At 38.4% G+C, this 22367-nt stretch overlaps 1 protein-coding gene across 1 annotated transcript in view; it reads right to left on the bottom strand.

The window, feature by feature from the left end:
- The window catches only part of DLGAP2 (discs, large (Drosophila) homolog-associated protein 2), a 98780-nt gene that overhangs the window by 31281 nt on the left and 45132 nt on the right, over positions 1–22367 (bottom strand). Inside the window, exons 4-5 of the mRNA XM_009999175.1 lie at positions 18929–19076; positions 15169–15388 (exon numbers count right to left, since the gene is read on the bottom strand). Of these exons, the coding sequence (XP_009997477.1) occupies positions 15169–15388; positions 18929–19076 (368 nt within the window). The remainder of the gene's footprint in view (positions 1–15168; positions 15389–18928; positions 19077–22367) is intronic.

Here is a 22367-nt window from a genome sequence, read left to right as displayed (position 1 = left end):
GAAGGATGCTGTTAGAGAAGTGGAGAGAAACAAAATTGTTCTATGTTGCTTCATAGTGGGCTAGTCTAAGTGATGACAAAAACCAGGTATAAATTGTTTAGGAGAAAGGAGCAGGGAGCAATGCAGCATAACATGCATTGATTTGTCACTCAGGCAGGAAAAAGTGTAACACATCCATTTGTTTCTGTAAAGATCATTGCCTTTATGTAGAGTGCAGTGCCCATTCATGCCAGCTCCAGTTATCTTTTTCTCACATCCAACCCAAACCATTCAATGACTCTGTGACTTATATATGTTACCTTAACTGCCAGATGACCATCATATATACAAGACTGTGCTGAATTTGGCACAGAGATGGCTACAAGTGACCTATTCTGTAAACTACATTATTTTTTCTTATGTGCTGTGTTATCCCAGCTGGGAAGCACCAGTCAGAACCAGAGTATTAGGCATTATGGCAATACTGTAAAGTAACCAAGAAGATAATCCCAGCACAGGAGAACTGGCAATTTGATGGTTTGGACACATACACTAGAAATCAAAAGAAAGTTTCCTGATAATTAGTCAGTAACTGGCGTTTATTTAATTGATATACCTGGAAGCAGAATACCCCTTTTAATCTACACTGCATTTGAATAAACTTGCCCAAGGTTACTATTGCTACAGCTATAGAAATAAGTCAGTTATTCTGCCCATACTTCAGTGCCAACATAGTTCATACTTGAAATAAAATGACTGAAATAATTCAATTTAGATATACCTTCAGGTTATCCATAGAGATTCACAGACAAAAGGCAGGAGAGATGTGTCTATTTGATGAAGTATCAGTGGCCACAGGTGACATTCAGAACACCTTTCAAAAGGCAGCCTTTTAATAAATCACTGTTGTTGGTCCATTTGCAAGACAGAGTCACCTGAGGGGTTTTTACAAATCAATGTAACCACTAAGCACTGAGTCAAAATAACATTATTTAGGCTGAGATCACAAAGTTAACTGGATGATGAATTTACATGAAAGCACCATCAATTAAAAGAAATGCTTGTCCCTTATGACACATGGCAGAAGGGAACTGGATTTTCTGTTTTATAAGGAGGCTTACACAGAAGGAGGATAATTACTCTGCAGGGAGCATGGAACTGCCTTGGAGGTAGTAGAGCTCCCAGGGGCATGTTCCTGCAGGCAGACAGGGCTTCTCTGAGGAACCACAGCACAGAGAGATATACAGTGCACCCTCCCAGGCTGATGCTAGATCTGCTTTGCACAGGCAAAGGAAGGCAAATGCTAACCCTGAAACCATATCAGAAAAGGAAAAAGAATCCTTCTCGTAATGAAAGGCCACAATTGTATCTAATTCTGTATGAAAAGAGTACTCAGTTTTTGGTATGGTCTTTCGACCATCATGAATACTGTTCTAGCCAAAGGTTTTTACAGTCCTAAACTGTAAAAAGGCATGGCTATCCTTGAAATGCCCTGAAATCTCTTCACTATGTTCCATCATGGTCATCAGGACCCCGAGCTATTCTTAAAATAAAAATGTACGTATGGATGTATAACAGTTACTACTCAAAATGAAGAATGATGAACATTAAAAGACCATTAAGAAATCAAAGGGAACTTTAGAGAAAAAACATCTCAGCCACTAAAAGTTTATTTCCCACAAAAAAAACCCAGAATGAACTCTTTGATGATTTTTCTATCAGGACACGGATGTCAAAAATAAGAGTACAAATCCCTATTAAAAAGCAAGGATGTTGGGACATATCTTTTTATAGATGGCTATTGTCACCTTCCATTACACACTGGTTTTCAATGCCAAACATAATTAAAAGGCGACTGTAGTGTCAAACAGGCCAGTTTAATTTTTACAAAGCAAATCGGGCTTTTCCTGCCATCAAATTCTGAAATGTTACAAAAGGGGCTTCCTTCTTGGATCAGTAATACCTTTACATCTAAGTCATAGCAAGATGATTTAGAAATGCTTAGTTTTCACATTTGTTGCTTTTGGCTACTTAATTAAGAAAAAGTGATCAGCTAGAATAAGAGGGAAAGGATAAGGAAAATAAGTCTGTTTGGGTCCAAGGCTGGTCTTTTCTATGTGGCTACCTCAAAGACCTTCACCACTGATTTGGGGCCTATCTTTTCAGTGCTGGAACAGTATTTGCTCAACCTAACTGAGTGTAAATGCAAGTCACAGAGTCACAGATACATAGAGACACTTTGGTTGGAAAAGACCTTTAAGATCATTGAGTCCAATTGCAAACTTAACACTGTCAAGTCCACCACTAAACCATGTCCCTAAGCACCACATCTAAATGTCTTTTAAATACCTCCAAGGATGGTGACCCAAGCACTTCCTTAGGCAGCCTGTTCCAGTGCCTGACAACCCCTTTGGTAAAGAATTTTTTCCTAATATCCAACCTAAATCTCCCTTGGTACAACTGAAGGCCATTTCTTCTTATCCTATAATTTGCTACTTTGGGAAAGAGAGCAACCGCCTCCTCACTACAACCTTTTTTTCAAGTGCTTGTAGACAGTGATAAGGTGTCCCTTCAGCTTCCTTTTCTCCAGAGTAAACAACCCCAGTTCCCTCAGCTGCTTCTCATAATACGCATTCTCTAGACCTTTCATCAGCTTCCTTGCCCATGTCTGGACACACTCCAGTACCTTGATATCCTTCTTGTAGTGATGGGCCTAAAACTGAACGTGGTATTCAAGGTGCAGCCTCACCAGTGCCAAATACAGGGGCACAATCACTTTCCTAGCCCTGCTGGCCACACTACTTCCAATACAAAGTCCTTAAAAATTCTTCTCAAATGCACCCTCTTTGCACTTAAACTGAAACATTGTCTTTATGTGAGTGTAGGGCAAGAGAGGAAGATATGCCAAGTTCTCTTACAGTCCAGGGTCCTCCAGCCCTAGTCTTTGCTTCTCCCTGGATAGGTCCACACCTTTGCTTGCTACTTTGGTAGTGGAAAATCATGTCATTTCTGAGGGCTTTCCACGTTCAAGAGTTTCTCCATTTGTAAGGTTAAGAGAGCATATTTTGAACTGTAAGGATATTCAAACCTTGCAAAAATAGTCATTAAAACATTACCAATGTAATACTGTGCTTGAAATTCAAGAGAGGATTTTGTTTTAAATTAAGTTAATTCTTTTAATCAAATCTTGGACAGATTTCCCTTAAACATAATCAGAGAGATACTTTAGTTATTAACCTGTCTTCCTGCTTCTTCCTTCTTCCACTCCGTCCTTCACAGTGAATCCTAGCCAGTAAAGAGACCAGGTAGTCTCTCAGTAGAGAGAAAGCCTTTTTGAGCTTGGATATGCATGAAAAGAACCTTGTTTTTTGCTTTCCAGTTGAAGCAGTAAGAATCAGTGATATATTCACAGTGATATTTTTGTGAGATATTTTTTTTTTAAAGACTGTCTACACCCAGATCAGTTTTATCAACACTGTTTATATGATGGGCTGTATTATATTTAAACTGCAAAACCCAAAACATTGTCTGGGTGGAAAGTATTTTTACTTCCTAATCTTTTTTCCTGATGGGTCATTTTACATATATTATGTTTAGGTAAACCTGGATATTTGTTACACCTTAAGTCAGGTGTAAATTGATGGTCTCATGTTGCCATAGTCCATGGGGGAAAAATGCTGCATTTTTCCTGTGCCATTTTTTAAAGTGGGGTCTTTCAGTAACAATGAGTTATATCATACCTTCAAGACAGTATTTGAGAACTATATACATGAGAAACCATCTCACATCACATTAATAATTTAGAAAACAGGCATCTAAGTCTAAGTGAGTTGTCTGATATATTTTAGAATTACTGGGAGAAAAACAAGCAGTTCTGGAGGCATTTCTCACCCATCTTAGATTCTTATTTTACCAGCAAATTAATCATTCTTCTATGCAGGTGCCTGGTTTTCTCCATCAACCATAAGGAGATTCAAGGACAACCATCAGGACATCTACTTTTGAAATGCCTAAAGGGGTGAGATAAAGTCCAGTCAAAAGCTCTGTCCCTGCAACAGCACTGATAGGACTCTGGCATGCACTGGGACATAACCTCTCATGTCTTCCATTACCTGCATTCACTGGAAAGGTAGAAGCTTCATCTCCTCTGCTCTACTCTGTGAGCTGGCTGTTGAACCATGACTGCATTAATGACTAAATCCCAATTTCCTGCTCCTCAATCCCTTCTTCAGGAGCTACTACACAGCAGCTAGTAATAGCTTGGCCCAAGATCCCTTTGTAGCTCCATGGAGGAATCAGAAGCAAACACCACATATTTCTGAAGTTTTAAAATTGATCGTGTAGTTTTAGGCAGTGAGCTAGACCATGCTGGTAATCTCACTGGAGTTGTTGATATTAAAGCCAGTGCAATCAGACCAATTCACACAAACTCAGGATATGGACCATTATCACAATATATTATTGAGAAAGGCAGGATCTGTTCTTTTCATATAAGACTTCTTAGAAGAGTTTTTCAACATAGCATGCCACTTACACACTGCTGTTGTATGAATTTCTTAAGCAGCATGTGTTTTTGACATCTCTCTGCTACACAAAATATAAAGCACTTGTGAAAAAAGACTGAAATCTTTAGCATGACATGTAGCCTCAGAATTAAAAAAAATTACTGGATGAGTTGTTCTTTGTTTTTGGTTTTTGGTTTTGGTTTTGTTTATTTAAATCTGCTTGTGCATCCGGTAAGACTCAATACTCAAAATAGATCCTTTAAGCTTAAGTTCTGTACATCTATCTGATTTTGTACAGGAAGCTAACAATTAAGTGGAAATGTGACCGCTAAATTTGGAAAAAGCTGGAGTCTAAGTACACACAACATTCTCCCAGAAGAACAGTATAAAAGGAATTACTGTAATCAAGTCATTCAGTGCGTAAGTCATTACCTCTATATTGAGGAAACTTAGGTCTGTAGGCAGCCCATGTTACATAAACGGTAAAATCTGTTTTGACAGTGTAATTAATGTTAGTCTCAAAACAGAAATGCAAATCAAACAAGACAGCAAGGTCAGAAACTGTAAGCCTTTGCCAAAGTTAAAAAGAGATGTGGGCAACACAAACCTCATGGATTGCTGATGGACTGGTTACAAAAGGTTCTATTTCAGATCAGTTAATTAACGAGAAATTATAGCCTAACCAGCATCCTGTACATGGCAAAGCAAAGTGCTGACAGCTGGTTTGCTCTGTTGAACAGTTCCTATGTGCCTCTAAAATATTGGAGTATCATTGAAAAAACACCATTTCCATTTTTTTGGTTGCAGAAAGGAAAAATGTACCTTTAGCTATACTGCATTTCATGTACAGAATGTACGTGCAGCTTTTCAGGAATAGAGATTGCATTTGTCACATCATCAAAACAGTAAAAGATAAAGAGAAAAAAGAGCTCCAAAAGCTAAAGGTAATTCTTATTGGGCTACCCTTTTCAATCTGAAATAAAATAGAAAATTTGAAAATGTTTCTCAGTGGAATCAAACTAATATTGCTGTAATTCTGTACCTTAAAAACAAATTAATTATTGAACTCACACATTCTCTTATCATTCAAGTAAAATAATTTCCATCAACCTCCTAAACTCACTAAGGGACATATTATGTAAGTTTAAAATTGGTTTTGTTTGTATAATTTATATTCTTATTCTTACAATAACTACATACAGCTTATGATTTTCCTTAATTTACAGTAAGGAATGCTAAACTGAGTAAGACAGGAAGAACATTTTGCTTAATCATATGGAAGTGTTGCACAGCAGAATAATTTTAACAGTGCATTATCATAATGGTCCTACATTAAAGAATTTAAGTGATTACAAAATATCTTAATTAAAGATAACTTAATACCTTTAAATAATTATTTTAATCCACAGAGAGTTTGGACACTGTCCTGGTTTGAGCCAGGATGAAGCCAATTTTTCTTTTTACTGATTTTTTTTTCCTTCAGTAAGCTTTCTTGTAACTAGCAACAGTGTGTTCTGCTAGGCTGATAAGACAGTGGAATGTTTTTCTAACTACTGAGGCTTCAAGGCTGCACCTGCACTCTGCCAGCTCAGACACTATGGGGAGATCTGTGACCCCCCCCCCGTAGGAGGCTGAGTTAGATGGACAGCAAAATTGGCCAAAGATATTCCATTCCATATATCTACGTAAGCTCAGAGGAAGGTCAGAGATCACAGGAGACAACTTCCTTCCTTCTTCTTCTCCCCTTCTCTTCCGTCCATGGCCGGCGTCCGGGGAGGACTCTGTTCATCCATCACCGTCGATCCTCAGCCTTGATCTCTCGTGACCCCCATAACTCTCTGCTTTCTCCAGCAGCAGCTCCGGGATTCCTCGGGACTCTTCCCAGTTCAGGGAAGTGCTGTGGGAGTTGCTGGGGTGGGGGGAGGCGAGAGGCTTTTTGCCTACACCTGAATATATCTGTATATAATTGTATATATTTTCTTGTATAATTCATTAGTTTTAATTAAAGCTGTGTAGTTTAGTTTTCAATCCAGCCAAGTCTCTCTCTTTTTCTCTCTCTCCTTCCCTATCTGGGTTGGGGGGAGGGGGGATCGAGAGCATTGTTGTCGGACCTGAGTCAAACTGTGACAGACACGAGCTCAGAGAGGACTTTTGAGATGAGTAACACTACAGGCAATAGTCAAATCAAGAAATCTCTCTACCCAAGATGCAGAAAGAATCAGTGTCAAAACCAGTGCTGAGAGAGCTGCTTGCCAGCTGCCAGCCCTGTATTTGGGTGCAGCTAATTATGCTGCAAATTTTGAGCTCTCTGTCCTGTAGTCATAGCAAGGCTCTCTCAGTTATCCATTTACAGTGGGACCAGGATTTGATCTTTAGTTTCATTCTGTAATGCAATTTTAATAGGCCTGATTTTTACCTCAGGTTTGAAAAAGTTAGCTAGCTATGCTGTTACCATTGCAGACTATTTTTATAGGCAACTGAGAGAAACAGGGACGTCCAAAGGACAACCTCTTTCATAACTGATACGAATCCTAAAGGAGATAAATCACATTTTGCTGACTATAATAGGACATTAAGGTGGTTGCCTTTGACAGCTGCATTTTAAATATATGTATTAGATGAGATGACCTTTTATTACAAAAATTGTTGGGTTTTTTTTGGTTTTTTTTTTGAATGAAGGAATGAGGAAAAGTATGGAAATATGTGTATTTTTTTTGGACACAGACCTATCTCAAAAGGTAAATGAATGTATACAAAAATCATGACTCATTGATACGTCCTTGATATTCTGTTCTCAGTCTCAGAAAGCCAAGTGATAAGGTCGCTCATTTCAAACTCAGTATCTTCCCTACCCCTGTTTGGATGTCCTCTAGTTGTCCTTGAGGAGTAGTAATGAGTGGCTTGGATTACTCTGGCATTTGTGATTTCCAGTGTGTATTTTTTCATGGACTATATACTGAGACTAAACGTTGGCCTTACAGTGAGTACAGAGTTTGTAGGTATCAGGGTGCTATTAGGTGAGTGTAAGAGACTTCATTGTAGGTAGGGGTTTGTTGACTCTCTGATGGGGCACAATAGGATCCATAGACTGTGTTCGGTCTGAGCCAAATTCACCTAAATATCTCATGCCTTTTTAGAGGTCTTAAGCCCTCCTGCCTAGACTACAGCTCCTTGTTCAGAAGGATGCCATGCTCTCATAGGTCCCATGTAGATGTCTCAAATATCTGAAATGGTGCCAGCCTTTGAACTAATATGAACATATTTTCATGGGAATTTATAAAACTAGTTTGCATAAAAACATCTATGTTTAGATTACTTGATCTGGAGGCAAATGCCATACCTGTCTGACCAGAGGCTAAGTCTGTCTTGTTATGCCCTAGAAATGTCACCAATTTTAGTATCTTTATTTCTCTGATCCTCTGGAAACAAGTCTTTCAAGTATGTTTTAAGCACCAGGTTTACCAATTGCCCTTCTAGAGCAGATCTGAGTCTGAATAAAATTCCTGACAGAAATGGACAAGCTTATCTTGATGAAACTCCATTTCAGGGAAGTGAAAATAGGGGATGGGAGCTGCTGAGAGCCTGGCAGAAATGTGCAAGTATTCCAAGAGGGTTTTTTTATAGCAACAAATCAGAATTTTCTGGAAGTTAAACTAAAGGCAACTACAAAATTTTTCTCCTGTGCCTCTCTGCTGAACATAGATATAGCTTTATTTAAATAGTGAAGAACTTGCTTTGTTTCTGCCTTCAAATACCTCTGTTATTGGGAAGAATTTGGGTGGCAGCTGCCCACTAGCATTCTGTTCTCCTTGAAAAGGCAATTTTGCAAGTTATAAATAATGTTCCTCAAGAGAGGAACATTATTTGTAAGTGGCAAGCATTAATCAAAATGTCCTTACCATGAGGCAGAACAGTAGTGAAGGCACCTGAACTTGCCTCATTGAATGCTTGATAATATATTTTTGGAAACAGCTTTACTAGGCATGGGGCATTCTAGAAGTGGGAGGGTCCCCACGGAACAAGACCTCATCTGTCATAAAGGAGTTTATTCTTAATGTGAAGTGCAGCTCTCTTTCTTCACACACAGGGTCTGTTGGCCACTGTGCTTTTGCTAGGACCCACAGGAAAGGAATTCCTTTGTGGCTGCACATGCAATTTTTGGGAAGAATTTCTTTATTGTGAACAAGCTAGAGAACACAGCTCACCCTCCTGTTGCACTGAAAGCCTAACAAAGCAAAGGGCCAATTTGTCAGCAAGCAAAATTGGGTCAACTTCAAGAAAGTTATGCTCAGTTACATTAACTGATACTTTGAGGCTCTGATAAAATAGTACATGTAAGTTAGTAAAAATTAGTGTCAGAACACAAGAAAAATCATGTCTGCATACCCAGCGCAGCAAGCATTGTAGTTCCAATGCACAAGGCACCACTATGGCTCCTGACATACATGCCTTCAACAAAATCCAGGACTAAATACATGCAGTGCTTCTGAGAAGACTCCTTAGAATTATTTTTCTTTTTCATTTGTAGGGGAACACAGGAGAAGCAGTGGCAGGAGAGGGGTTCTACCTTCTTTTTTACTACAAGTGCAAGGAAGCACCATGAACTGGTTCTTCCAGGGTCCATCTTCCTGTGAGCTTCCTCCAGCTTCACAGACCCACCTGAGGACAAAACCCTCTGGCGATCTCAAACTAAAGAGCTGGGCTGAGATTTACCTCTGCCACTGTTAGCTTCTATCATGTCAGGAAGGCTTCCAACGCTGAGCAGTGAATCACCTTCCTGTTTTCCTTTCTTTCTTAGATTTATTTTTTTTTTCTGTAAAATATACAGAAAACGAAGCTGAAAAAAGTCTGTGAAAACTGATCCCCCAGAACAGCTTTGAAGCCAAATTCTGGCAGGGGAGGGAGCATGGGTGTCCTTTTTAATAAAGAATGAACCAGCTGTCTGGCAAATCTATTAGGTTATGGAGGAATTATGTCAAGCACTGAACAGCAGGAGCAAGGAAGAAACAATCATTACACATTTTTTAAACTAACCATCGATGGAAGGCAATGACTGCATTTTTTTATCTTTGCTTCTGCAGATCATCTGTACCAAGGAGAATGAAAATTAGAAAATGCTCCTGGCTATTGCTGCAACTGTTTTCATGCCTCATCAGCCTGAAGAGGCCAGACAGCCAGGCAGCCCTGATTAGCACAGCCTTACTCCATCTCAGGCAATCCCAGACTTATGAACAGTTGCAATGGCCTCGTGGCCATCTTCTGTTGAACTCCTCAAACCAAAAGGGCTTGTGTCACCTTCATCCCAGTGATTCCCTGGGCCATTTCCACCAAGTAAAGCTGCTATTAAACAGCAGTGTCAGCAAAGCAGCAGAACTTCAACATATTTAAAAGAATTAAAGACTATTCCCCCCAGATACACCCAGAGCAATGAAAGTGATGTGCACATATCCAAGTGTAGAACCAGGCTCATAATTTGTTAGTACAAGATTTATTCTCACAGTATAGGCACACAGGTTGGCACAGCATCAAAGTATTAAGTCAGAATCCCCCAGTGCTCCCAGAGATATATGGTGTATTTCCTGCAGAGAGTTAGAGTGCCAGATAATTCCATGGGGCCCCAAAAGCAATTAAGCAAAGTCAACAGGCAAGTTATAATTGAGCAAACAGCCTTCTACATATTATTTGGACATAAGGCTTTGTGGTTTTAAAACATCTCAGAATCAGCATTTATTTCTATAGAGAGAAAAGAAATGTGGAGATGTTACTTCATGCTTATGTTTCCCCCCATTTGCCTGGGTCTTCCTAGCCTTAGTGCATTGGATTAAAAAAGATCCAAGCAGCCATCTGGATGAAGTATCCAATTCTTGAGGAAATAAAATCCTGCTTTTATTGATCATAGAACATTTTTCTTTTAAGAACTGAGGAGTATGCTTTTTATATTTTTATATTTACACACATTTATAAAATTCCTTCTTGAGTCCTCTCTCTTATCCTTTCCTCATGGGAGAGATGCTCAAGACCCTTTGTCTTTCTAGTGACCCTTCACTGAACTCCACTAGCTCCGTATGTAGCAGCACTGTGAATTAAACTGTTGCCTGCCCTTGCTATTCTCATATCTTTGGAAAAAAAACAGCCCAAACCTACCTCAGAAGAATAACTACTGCCATTAGTGTGCAGATAGCAACCAGACAACCAGTCCTTTAGGGATCTGAAGGGGTAGCTGTGCTATGGAACAGTACAACTTCTCAATGAAATATCATATTCTCATACCTTTATGTTCGTAGGCACATGACCATGCAATCTATTTACTGGCTATCAGAGCTTTGTGGCTAAATATCAAACATGGGCTCTAAAAATTCACCTTACATAGCCCCTTATTTAAAAAATGGAAAGATGAAAATTGATTTAAGTCAGGAGAAAGGAAACCTGCAGTTCCTCAGGCATTCTGAATAATCATGTGAGCTGTAATTGAAAACTCTCTCATGCAGTGTGACCTTGTTTGAATTAATTTGGTTTGGAATTAGTGCTCAATAGCTCAGTAAATGTGGAATTCTCTGAAGTTTACTTGTTGCCAAGCAGAATCCTACTTTCTGAGAAAAGTAAAATGGACAGAAGATAGTTCTCTACTTCTCATCTTTTTCAGTGGACTCTTTAGTCAGCAAGAGTTTAGTAGAGGTACCTACTACGAATTAGGTAAAAGGAGGTGTGTATACAACTGATTGAATGGCTTGTATTATGCTACATTTCCAGAAAAATGAAGTCCCTGCAATGCACTGTACTGGCCATTTGAGGCTAATAACTGTATCACCTGGAATCAGCAGTGCTTCGTGCTGTTTCTCTCAAGATTGGCTGGAAATCCCAGCAGCGGAAGAAGTGATCTTGGACTGACACTTAACAGAACAGAAGTCCAGGTTGCTCTTATGTACTGTGGCCCCTTTGCGCCAAAGTCCATAGCTAGGTGGAGTTTATCTGTCAGTAAACCATTCATCAAGCAATGCAGTTGTAGCCAAAAAACTTGGGTTAAAGGAAAATGTGAATTAGTTCTAAGAAACTGAAACTGATGCTCACATTTTTTCATCAGCCTAAAAACCTTGCTCGTTGCTGGAAGAGGATTTTGTACCTCTGACTGAAGAACTTCAGTTCCTCCTTACAGGGCATTTAGTCCTTTCCACTTTACTAATTTCAATTGGTATATAAAAGTAATATTCACTGAGCATCCCTCCTGATGGGTGAGTGTCCTGAGCAGCAGGCTAGAGAAGCAGTGTCTCTCTCAATAAAGAAGAAAGTGTTTTATACAATGTATAGTAATGTCATCAGAAGAAACCATGTGTGACCCCCACATCTGAATGTAGTAGCACTGAGCTGGTGGTGACAGAGATCTGGTAACTGAGGTAGCTTGTGTACATCCCCACAGCACTCTGCTACATGAGCCAGATGTTACCAGGAAGGAGCCAAAAGCACAGGGTATATACGTGCAGATAGTATACTTAGACAATAGGGACCCAAGCTGGTACTACCTGGAAAAGTGACCCAGATTTTATGCACTCCTGACAAATGAAGCATTGCTTGCAAAAGTAGCAGAGATGTAAGGCAGTAGTAGTTAGGATGACTACTGCACTTTGTGACTTCTCATTCAGAAAATTACATGTTGTCTGCGATGGAGGGACAAGGTGGGAGGAAGCAGCAGCTGTAGCTGTATTTTCTCAGCTGTGCATCTGACAGCTGCAAATGGATACAGTGCAGAGACAGAAAGCACATGCTGTCATTCAGGGCTTTTAACATGACACATTATTTACTGGGTTCATTATCTCTTCACAGAATAAAACAAGATGGCTAGAAATGCCCTATCCACAATGAAATATGAGTCTTAGCAAGGGTCACACAGAGTCCAGGTCTAGCTTATGGTGTGCCAGCAATGCTGGCTGCTTCCCCTGCATTGTCACTTGTTTTATTCATTTATACCTGGGGCAAAACACAGTGCCCTATGTCTTGTCACTCTGTCCCCATCAAAGGTGGAGAAGGCTGGTTCCACAAATAATTCAACTACATGGGTCCATGCAAAAGTTATGTGTTGATTGGTACTTTTTCAGCCAGATGACAGGAGTTAACAGGAGTCTATTAATAACATCCCACATAATATGCATTATAGTTGCAACCTTCCTACCTTTTGAAAGCTATTAATTAATCTAGGTAAGCCTTCAAGGAACTTCATGCTGTAAATATATATCCTATAATTTTGTAATTGAATTCATAGATCAAATCTTAAATTTTCTATTTTAGATTTACATTTTTAGTTACATGATTTTTTGGCTAAGCCTGTGTATTATGATTTAACTGCTTTACAACATCGATAAGGGTCGGTCATGACCTATATCACTAAAATTTTAAGTAATAATTACATGGAAATGCTTGTTAATTATTTCTAATACAGTACTTCCATTTCTTTGCCAAGAAGAGTTCATAATATCAGAAGCAAAAAAAAAAATGAATTAATGTAATGTAATTTTCCTGCGAATTCAAAAGACTGAATTTGAACTGAAGGCTGATGTGAAACTTTGACCTTTTTGACATTTATTTGAATGAAGCCCATATACATGTCAGATATCTGCCAACACCATTTTCTCATTTCAGGCAACTGCTTCTTTCACAATTTTCAGAAAGGGCTGAAGAAGCAAGGTATTTTTCTTGAATTACCGTAATGATAAGAAATGAAGCACCTCCCTTCAAAGTAACAGGGGCTGAAGAGAGAAATATGGAAAAGCTTCCACTAGGGTTTCAAAAATGAGAACTTATTTGGCAATTGAAATTTTCAATTAATACTGAATCATATAATTCTTCCTCTTCTTGTAGATCAGATACATCTTTCTAACTTAAATATTTACATAGAAACTGAGGACAAACCTACTCAGTAGTACAGAGGTAACATTTTGAATACTGAACCACACTCGGAACTGCACACAGTCCATAGACTTGGAAGTAGTTTTGGCTCTGGAAAACATTTCACATCATCTTTTTTCTCCACAATGCCAATATCATCTCACCACAACAAAGCAGAAAGATTACATATTTGGGCAAGAAAATTTATCTGATAAATAATTTCTGAGATGAGGGGGAAGCCATGTGTGAAACAAAAGGTAAAGTTTTCAAAACCACATTATTTAACCAGCAGACTGCCAATTAATGCAAAATGTTTTTCATAAGTATGAAAACACTGGAATGCAAACATATTTGCTGCTTAACCAGGTAATTTTCAGCTTTGTTGTTATAGAGAAAATAAAATATATTCCTTTCAGCAATTTTGGCCTTATCTAGCATATAAATTCAAGTTAGCTTAGGATAAAAAACAATCAGCTTGGTAACCAAAGAAATGCTGAAAGTATCCCATTTCATACCTACAGTCAGACACTAAAACAGATATTTAATTGTGTCTTTTGCCATGGAAGGTTTCTTCATAATAACTACACAGTACTGCATGAAAATTACTCTTCAGGGTAGCAATAAAATATCATTTTATATCATTATAGCATATTTATTAAACAAAGGTCAGAAACTTCCCTAGAGGTGGCACTATAAACCACAATTTCTGGTTTTACACAAGGTTATATACAGCAATTAAAATATTATGCTTAAGACAAAATAACATTTTATGCTACTTCAGGAATGCAGATTTATGTTATTCGACCTCAGCTTCCTTCCTTTTCTATGCTCTCACTCTTCTGTTTTACAACAGATGTGTCAAGCAAATCATTTAAAAAGTATTTTTGCATGATACTTTTTGATCTCTATTTTCCCCTTTTTAGATGAGTAGCCTGCCCTGCAATTTAAGGGTTTGTGGCAAGGGTAGTATAATTAGGAACTGAAGGTAACATATTTGGAAACATAGAAGCCAATATGGATAACTCAACAAAGGATACATATTTGTTATAGATTGAATTTTAATTATTTAACTGCTATCTGCGCAATCTTTTATCTACCAACACTAAATGTTAATATTCTAAAATGAATAAAGGTATAATCTTTGCTAAGAAGGATATAAAAAGAGAAAAAAAAAGTTGTCAGATAAATGTTAAAAGAACCTAAGAATGAATGGTATAACAATGAGTCCAAAAGGTTAATGATGAGTAATAGTAGATGTGTGAAGCTTGCCATAATGTTTATAACTCAGTGTATTGATACAACTGGTTGCACCATTTCTAAAAGTAAGTAGTTCATTCCCTGTTAAGTGAATTGCCTGTAAGTGTTTAGATCAAATATTTAAAATCTTGCTTACCCTTTTATTTTGGTACTTTAACACCTAATTTAAAATCAGCACACCTGATCTCATTTAGAAGATCAATCACTCGATAGATAAAAAATACCTCAATGTCTAACAATATCTAACTGATACCATTTGCACTTGCACTTTCACATTTGTACCTGGTTAACTGTAGGTATGGGAAACGGAGGTCAAATTAAGGCTATGTTGAAGTCCAGGTCCATTATATTATGCTTGCAGGATTCACCTCAGAAGGAGCTTATTTCAAGCTGTAGCTACAACAGCACAGTATTTCAGCCTCATAATACCGGTACCAAATACTATTACTACACGGGCGAACTTTTTTCCAGTGTCAAACATCTGTCTACAAAAAAAGATGACATATTTTTACATGCAGAACAGTGGAAGAGTCATTGAAGATTTGCTTACCTGTGGTTGACCTGATAGTTGAGGTGATGTTGGAAGATGTCATCGCGGGGATACATTCATCATCTTGGGAATAGCCTGCCTGAATGGCACGCAAGTAACTGTGGCTTCTTGTTCGGAAACATCCAGGGAGGTCAAGGGCATCCATTGCCTGAGCTTCAACTTCACTAAACACTGATTCACACACCGATTCAAATTGCCCATTAACCTCTGCTTCACTCATCTGAATAAACAACAACAATGCATTTGATTTTTGACTTGCTTTTTTGTGATCATCACGGCCTCAACATCTCAAATGGACACCTGTACATTGATGAAGAACTGTTTTAGCAAATAGTTAAAATGTAGTAATCCCTCCTGATCACATTCAAAATTTTTTAACTTACATCAGCTGTTCATATGTATATAGTAAGTACATCACACATGTCATACAATTAATTTTACATTTAATATCTTTTGGCATATTCAGAGGCTTGTATACATATGATTAAATGGTAACCAACAGGGTTGCTCTGCACTGATAGAAATCCATGTTCTGCCAGGATAGGAGGAACAAAATCAGCTATAATAATATTAGCCCTCAAAAAGAGAGGGTGGATTGCCTGGCTTCTTCACTTATCAGTGAAGTTACTGCTCATGTGGACATTTAACCTGTGTGGCCAGTTGTTACCTTCCTCTCATTAAAAAGGGACTCAGGGAATTATCTCATAACTGAAGATGTGTAAATTCAGATGAGGTGATGCTTCTGAAAAATTTGATAAATATTTTATCTAGAGTTGTATCCAGTGAACCATGTGAAAGAATAACCATTGTCTGAAATAGAGTGAAAAGCAGTCAGATGAGAAAGTAATGCTTGGACCACCTTTAGCTGAGAATGGCCCTAAACCAAACTCAGTCCCCAGTTAACTGGGTTAGCCATACAACTAACATGAAAAAAAGAGATGCAGCTGCTACTGCTGCCTTTTCTTCAACAGAATTACTTCAAGTCTGATACTTCTTCCACTGGGTGTGCTGAGGGTACTGGGTGTCACCCTGCCTGACAGAGCACACTAGATGTGCCTACCTGCATTGCCTACCCGATTGACCCTTTGGGAGATTTCAGCACCACCCTCCAGCTCTACACAGGGCTTGGGCAGGAGCCAGCATCTACACACTGACCCTGCCCTACAAGTTGATCATGATGCAAAAATGTACATTTTTATGTAGCTTTCATGACAAATAGGTTTTAGGGAGGCTGGCCAGGCTTAGGCAACCTCTCTTCAGGGAACCATGTGTTGCAGTTTTGAAGATGAGAGCCTAAATTCTACCTAGATAATTTTTAACAGATTCTCTGAAGTCAGCCCTAACTACTTGTAAATGTACCCGAATATCTCAAAATTATCCAAAATCAGATAGGAAGTTAATACTGGACAGACAAATGCACAACCTCGTGGTAATAGTTTTTTTTAAAAAAACAGTGCTGGAAATCTGAATCAATATAAACACCATGTTCAATTTGTAGCATAATTTGTAGCACATCCAGTTGATATTACTTTTTCTATATGGCTACCAAGTGCATTTTTCATTATTACTGTTCTTAGTACATTATTCATTATGGGAACAGAGTGAGTGCAAATGTTTCAGATGTTTTAGGAGTTTGATTAAGTAAATGGAAATTTCATATGGAACTTCTGATGATAATGAATAACTGATATTTTAATTTCATGTAAGACATTCTGGCTACCAAATCTCTTCCGAAAGGAATTACATTACCCTTCATAAAATTTGCTTCTAATAAAGTTAAGTACACTAATGCAGTATCAAAATGATTTAAAATAAAATCTTACCCTGAAACATTTTGCATACATCATTGATCAGGAAATTTATGGTAATATATTCCATAAACACTTTAAGTCCTAACCACTTCTTTGAAACTACGGTCATTTACAATAGAAAAAAAGAATTAAAAAAAATAAACCATGGAACCCTGCACCTTTCTCAATTCTATCCTTGGCCAGAAGTGAAAAAGAAAGGATCTCACAAAAAAAAAGGCATTAAAAATACCCCAAAACATACAAACTGCTATTATATTGATGGGGCAAGATGGTGTCATGGAAGAAGACTAGGAAAAAGCAAAGGTTCAGAACTTGTTATTTTGCTACATTTATTTCATGTAGTATCTATTAAGTGCATTTATTACTGGTCTGGAAACAGCTGGGCTGTGAGGGAGGAAGTATGTGTTTGACAAAATTATGTAGGTTAGGGAAGGGACTATATCCAGGAGGTTTAGTTGATCTGGCCAATTGAGCAATCTACCTGCAAATGACATTTATTGTGGAAACCTTTCCAGGTAAGGCACATTGGAATGAAGAATTTTAACCACTGCTGAAACCAATTACTCATTATGGACAGCTCAGTGAGCATCTCCATGCACAGACACGGTCAAAGAGGCAGAAGATGTTTGAACAGTTCTATATTATAGCGCTGTTGGGTGACAGCTACCAGCACTTGCTTTGAATGCAGGATCTAATTTTTGTGAATATTTCTCAAAACGAGGGTGTAATAAAAATAGAAAATAATCAAAGCAGGGTAATGAAAACCAAGGCATGAAAATGATGGGGACAGGTTTCATGAGGCAGCTATGAAGAATAATGAAAAGTCTGGAAAATGACTCACTGTCTTTTTCTAATTCTGATGTGTGTGATACAAGATTAAACTTAGATTTATCCCACATAAATTAAGGAATTTGACTGAAGGAAATTAGTCAGACAACTAGTCCCTTCCAACTGTCTACAGTCAGTGGAGGATGAGAAACATTTCCAGAGGGCTCTTAACCCACTTGGGATGTGCATTGTCCTAGAAAAAAACCCTCTTTCACTCCATTAACTACCGAGGAAGTTTTAGTGGTTGCCTCAGTTAATAGCCTTAAGTTAGATTAGTTGAATCCAGGTCTGAACAGTCACATAACACAAATTCAATGTGAATTAATAGAAAATCACTTAAAAATATTTTTTACATAATAATTTTGCATAATTAGCTACTATACCCTTAGATGCTTCACTAAATGGTCAAAGAAAATAATAACATATCTGAGAACTGGGCAGGCCCCACCTGTCATGAAGTAACACAGGGAATAAATGTCAGGAGCAATACACATTAGAAACACTGGAAATTTTATGTGAAGTCCTCTGCTAAACAGAACATGCACATATTTCATAGGTTGCTTGTACTTGTACTAACTAACCAACGTAAAACCAGCAGGGTGGAAAAATGTCTCTTTTCAGAAGTCCCCATACACACAGTAACTGGTGGGACTACTACTCTCACCCAAGAAGAGTGAGAGATTGAGTTTAGAGATTAATCACTGCTCCTTTGGAGCATACTTATTTCAATCTGTATCTTAATCTGGCATCCTGCTTTTATTGAAATCAGAGTAGATATTTTCAGAGCATGAGTATTGTAGAAGTGTGCCCCCTATGCCTCGCCTGAATCATCTTAACATTTAAATAATTAATATAGACTGCAAATGAAAATACTAGTATTTATATTGTTAATGAAAAATAAATGGAAAATATTATGCAGGATAGTGTCCCTTTGCTTCTAACATTCAGTAGTATTTTTCTTGAAACTTTGAGCAAAGGTTACATTCCTTAGAACTGAATTACTTTGACAATTCACATCCTCTGTTTGATATTAGTTATAAAAAACCTATAAACCATCCACTAGTAACAACTCTCACATATGTGATTAACCTATAAGAAAAGTTATAACAAGAATTTCCCACCTGACTAACACAGCTGGCCTGACTGAGCGTGCTCACTGCTCTCATATAGCTCTGATTCCTTGAGCGAAACTTTGGGGAATTGTAGTTTGCAGTGGGATCCAGGTTGTGACCCCCAGGCACGTCACTTGCAGATTGAAGGTAGCTCTGACTACAAAGGAAAGAGGAAGAAAAAAAAGGAAAGGGTGTAAAACTACAGATGGAATTAATTAGGACACTGAAGACAGTAATTTGTATGAGAATCTCAAATCCATTTCCCCAGGGACAAATTCTTTCTCTCTCTAAGCATTACAAATCTGTTGTAATCAAACACCTTAGCATGAGCAGATAATCTGTGTGCAGTTCTGCTACCTAGACAATGTGAAAATTTAAGTCTTTGCTGTATTTAAACATCATCACTCCTCCTGGCTACTAATGTTGAACTAGAAGAGTCTGTTTATGTCAAAAGGAATAAGAACCAGAACTAAAGCATAAACCAAAGTAACTAAAAATGTTTCTTCATAGATAAAATCTGTTACTTGTCATCTGTTTTTCATCAAGGTGTCAGGCATCAAGAGAACTTTTATCTTCAAAAGACTGATAAATTTTTCCAAAAAGATTATAATATCCCATGTTCAACTAAAAAAAAATAATAAAAAATAAAGATTAATAAGGCACTCAAGAGTAACAGCATGAAGCTCTAGAAATGCTTTTCTTACAACACATCTTTCAGTTTGGAGGACTGAACCCCTGCTGAATCCCTTTCTGTATGCCTTCACTACAAGGCTATGTTAGTCTTGATGTTTTATGTCAAATCTATAATCTGTCATTCCAGAAAAATAGAAGAAGCAAAGAGAAGAACTTTGCTTTGAATAAAAAAATTTAAAAACCCACAAAAATTGTGAACAAGGTTTACCTGAGTTCTCAGAACTTGTGAAAAACAGATTGTAGGAGCCATGTGACACTTGCCCTAGTCAGCAGTGCACAAATTAATTTATGCATCAGAAAATGTTTGGTTTCATGTGGTAAATAGACATTTATAATATTTATTCTTTAAAGGTAGCTTTAACAAAAACAGTTTCTGGTAACGATAGATTTTTGTCAGCTGAATGTCTATCAGCACTGGCAATACAACTATTTGATGCTGAGCTGGCAGTTACTCATGCCTGGCTGTGACACATGCCTGGGCTGCCAGGCATTTCCCTGTGTAAGCATCCTCTCTGGAAGGAGCAGACTGCTCACTGAATGAGAAAGCCACACATTCAACTACTGGTGCAAAATGAGGCACAAACTAAGACCTTGTTTCTTAGACCATACTTAAAAAGCACTGAGCATGACCATTGGCTGGTGCTAGAGGAAGAATTCAGGCCTCCTCACTAGGTGGACACAACCTGAGATTGGGCTGGAAGCAATCCTTGAGGAGCGCTCAGGGAGGAATCTGACTACAGTAGAAAATACTGTTGAGCTTCACCTCCAAGTGTTGTCATGTCCTTTGATTTCCAACATGTGAGACAACCCAGGGTCCCTCACATCACCTCACATCACCAGCTGCAAGAGCAGATGGGATTTATAGACCCTCCCAGTCTTATTCTTGGAGATCTGTTCTCAAGCACTTCCATGGGTTCTCCCTGGCTTGGCCATCTCAGGATAAACAGACATAGCCTTGCTTCCTCAGTGCATCTGCCAATGACTGGGCCATCTGCTTCCCTATGATGGGCTGCCTTCTTCCTCTAAAAAAGGACAGGTTTTGTTTTCATCTTGGTGCAAGGTAGGCCAGAAATTTTCCTGTAGGATAAATGTTTTTTCCTTCCTGTCGTTATGAAGTATTCTGTGGAATACTGCTGTAACCTGAAGACAGAGGTAAACTGTAGAAACTGCTAAAACCAAAATGAAAATGTATGAGATTGATACAGGCATGTGATCAGAGGTTAATTAAATCATTGCAGTTGAAGTGATTTGCAGATTAAGATAGCTGTCTGATAGTGACTCTAATTTGGTCTTAGATGATGAAAACAACTGTAGCATCATTTTTTGGTTCCCATAGGTATGAAGACAAATATAATATGTGTGCTTGTAGCAGGAGACTCCCTGATAAAGGGCACTGAAGTGCCCATCTGCAGACCTGACAGGGAATCACATGAGGTGTGCTGCCTTCCTGGAGCTAACTGTGATGTTGCCAAGATGGTGTCACAACTTGTCAAGATCATGGACTATTACTCTTTCATATTACTCTCCTATTACTCTTTCATTTGGGCACGAATGACACCATAAGACCAAATTTAGGCAGAATCAAGAAAGACTTTAAGGCCCTGAAGGAGAAAGTCATGAGTTCCCAAGTTATCTTTTCCTCAACATTACCAGTTCAATGATCGGGGGCAGTTAGGAACAGACACATAATGCTGTTTAACATCTTCATAAGTGACCTGGATGTTCGGATCAAAAGCACCCTGATGAAGTTCGCTGATGACACGAAGATGAGTGGAGAGGCTGACACTCTGGAAGGGAGGGCCATCCTCCAGGATCCTTAGACAGGCTGGAGAAGTGGGCTAGCAGGAACTTTATGAAGTTCAACAGGAAAAAGTGTAAAGTCTTGCACTTGGGAACACGTAACCCAGGAGTGCAGTTCAAACTGGGATCCACCTGGCTGGAGAGCAGCCCTGTGGAAAGGCTTCAAGCTGCAACAGGGCAGGTTTAGAAGGATCCACATGGAAAAGACAAGGGGTAATGGGCACAAGTCACTCCTGGGAAGATTCTGACTGGACACAAGAGGTAAATTTTTCACCATGAGGACAGTCAAACATTGGAGTAGTCTCCCAAGGGAAGTGGTAGATTCCCCCACATTAGACAGTTTTAAGTTTCAGCTTGACAGGGTGTTGAGCCATCTCATGTAAACTATAGTATTACCTAAAAAGGTTGGACCAGATGATCCTTGAGGTCCCTTCCAACCTGGTATTCTATGATTCCATAACAGCTTAGGCACAGTGGTATAGAGCCTTCCTGTCTATCTTTTGGTTCTGGATATAACTAAACCTCCTCTCCTCTATAGGAAGCAGGCTGATGAGTGTCACCTGCTTTGTGTCATTCTGATTCTTTGCGTATGCTTCACTAAATCTGCCCAGTATTGCTAATTTAGTAGTTTTCAAAACAGTTAGATGAGTTGTCTCTGCACCATCTGCTTGTCATCAGGTGGTAAAATCTGGGATTCTGAGGTCAGAAGTAGTTTGTGAAAAAGGCATTTGAGGTGTCTTCATTAAAACACGGGCCTCATTAAAACATGGGCCACATTAAAAAATGATAGAGGCAATAGAATTATATAATAAATTACTGGCTATTTTATAAACTACTTAAAATCAATTAATTTAAATTTGCTCCTAATAACTGTCTCCTTTGCTAAGTAATACTCAACAACCTAGTATTTAATTATCCTTGTAAGGTATTACTATTACTCATCAACAATTTCTAC

Source organism: Chaetura pelagica, unplaced genomic scaffold (assembly GCF_000747805.2).
Source record: "Chaetura pelagica isolate M959 unplaced genomic scaffold, ChaPel_1.0 scaffold90, whole genome shotgun sequence".
Lineage (NCBI taxonomy): Eukaryota > Metazoa > Chordata > Aves > Apodiformes > Apodidae > Chaetura > Chaetura pelagica.
The sequence above is the reverse complement of the archived record's forward strand: the minus strand, read 5'-3'. Positions and strand labels throughout refer to the sequence as shown.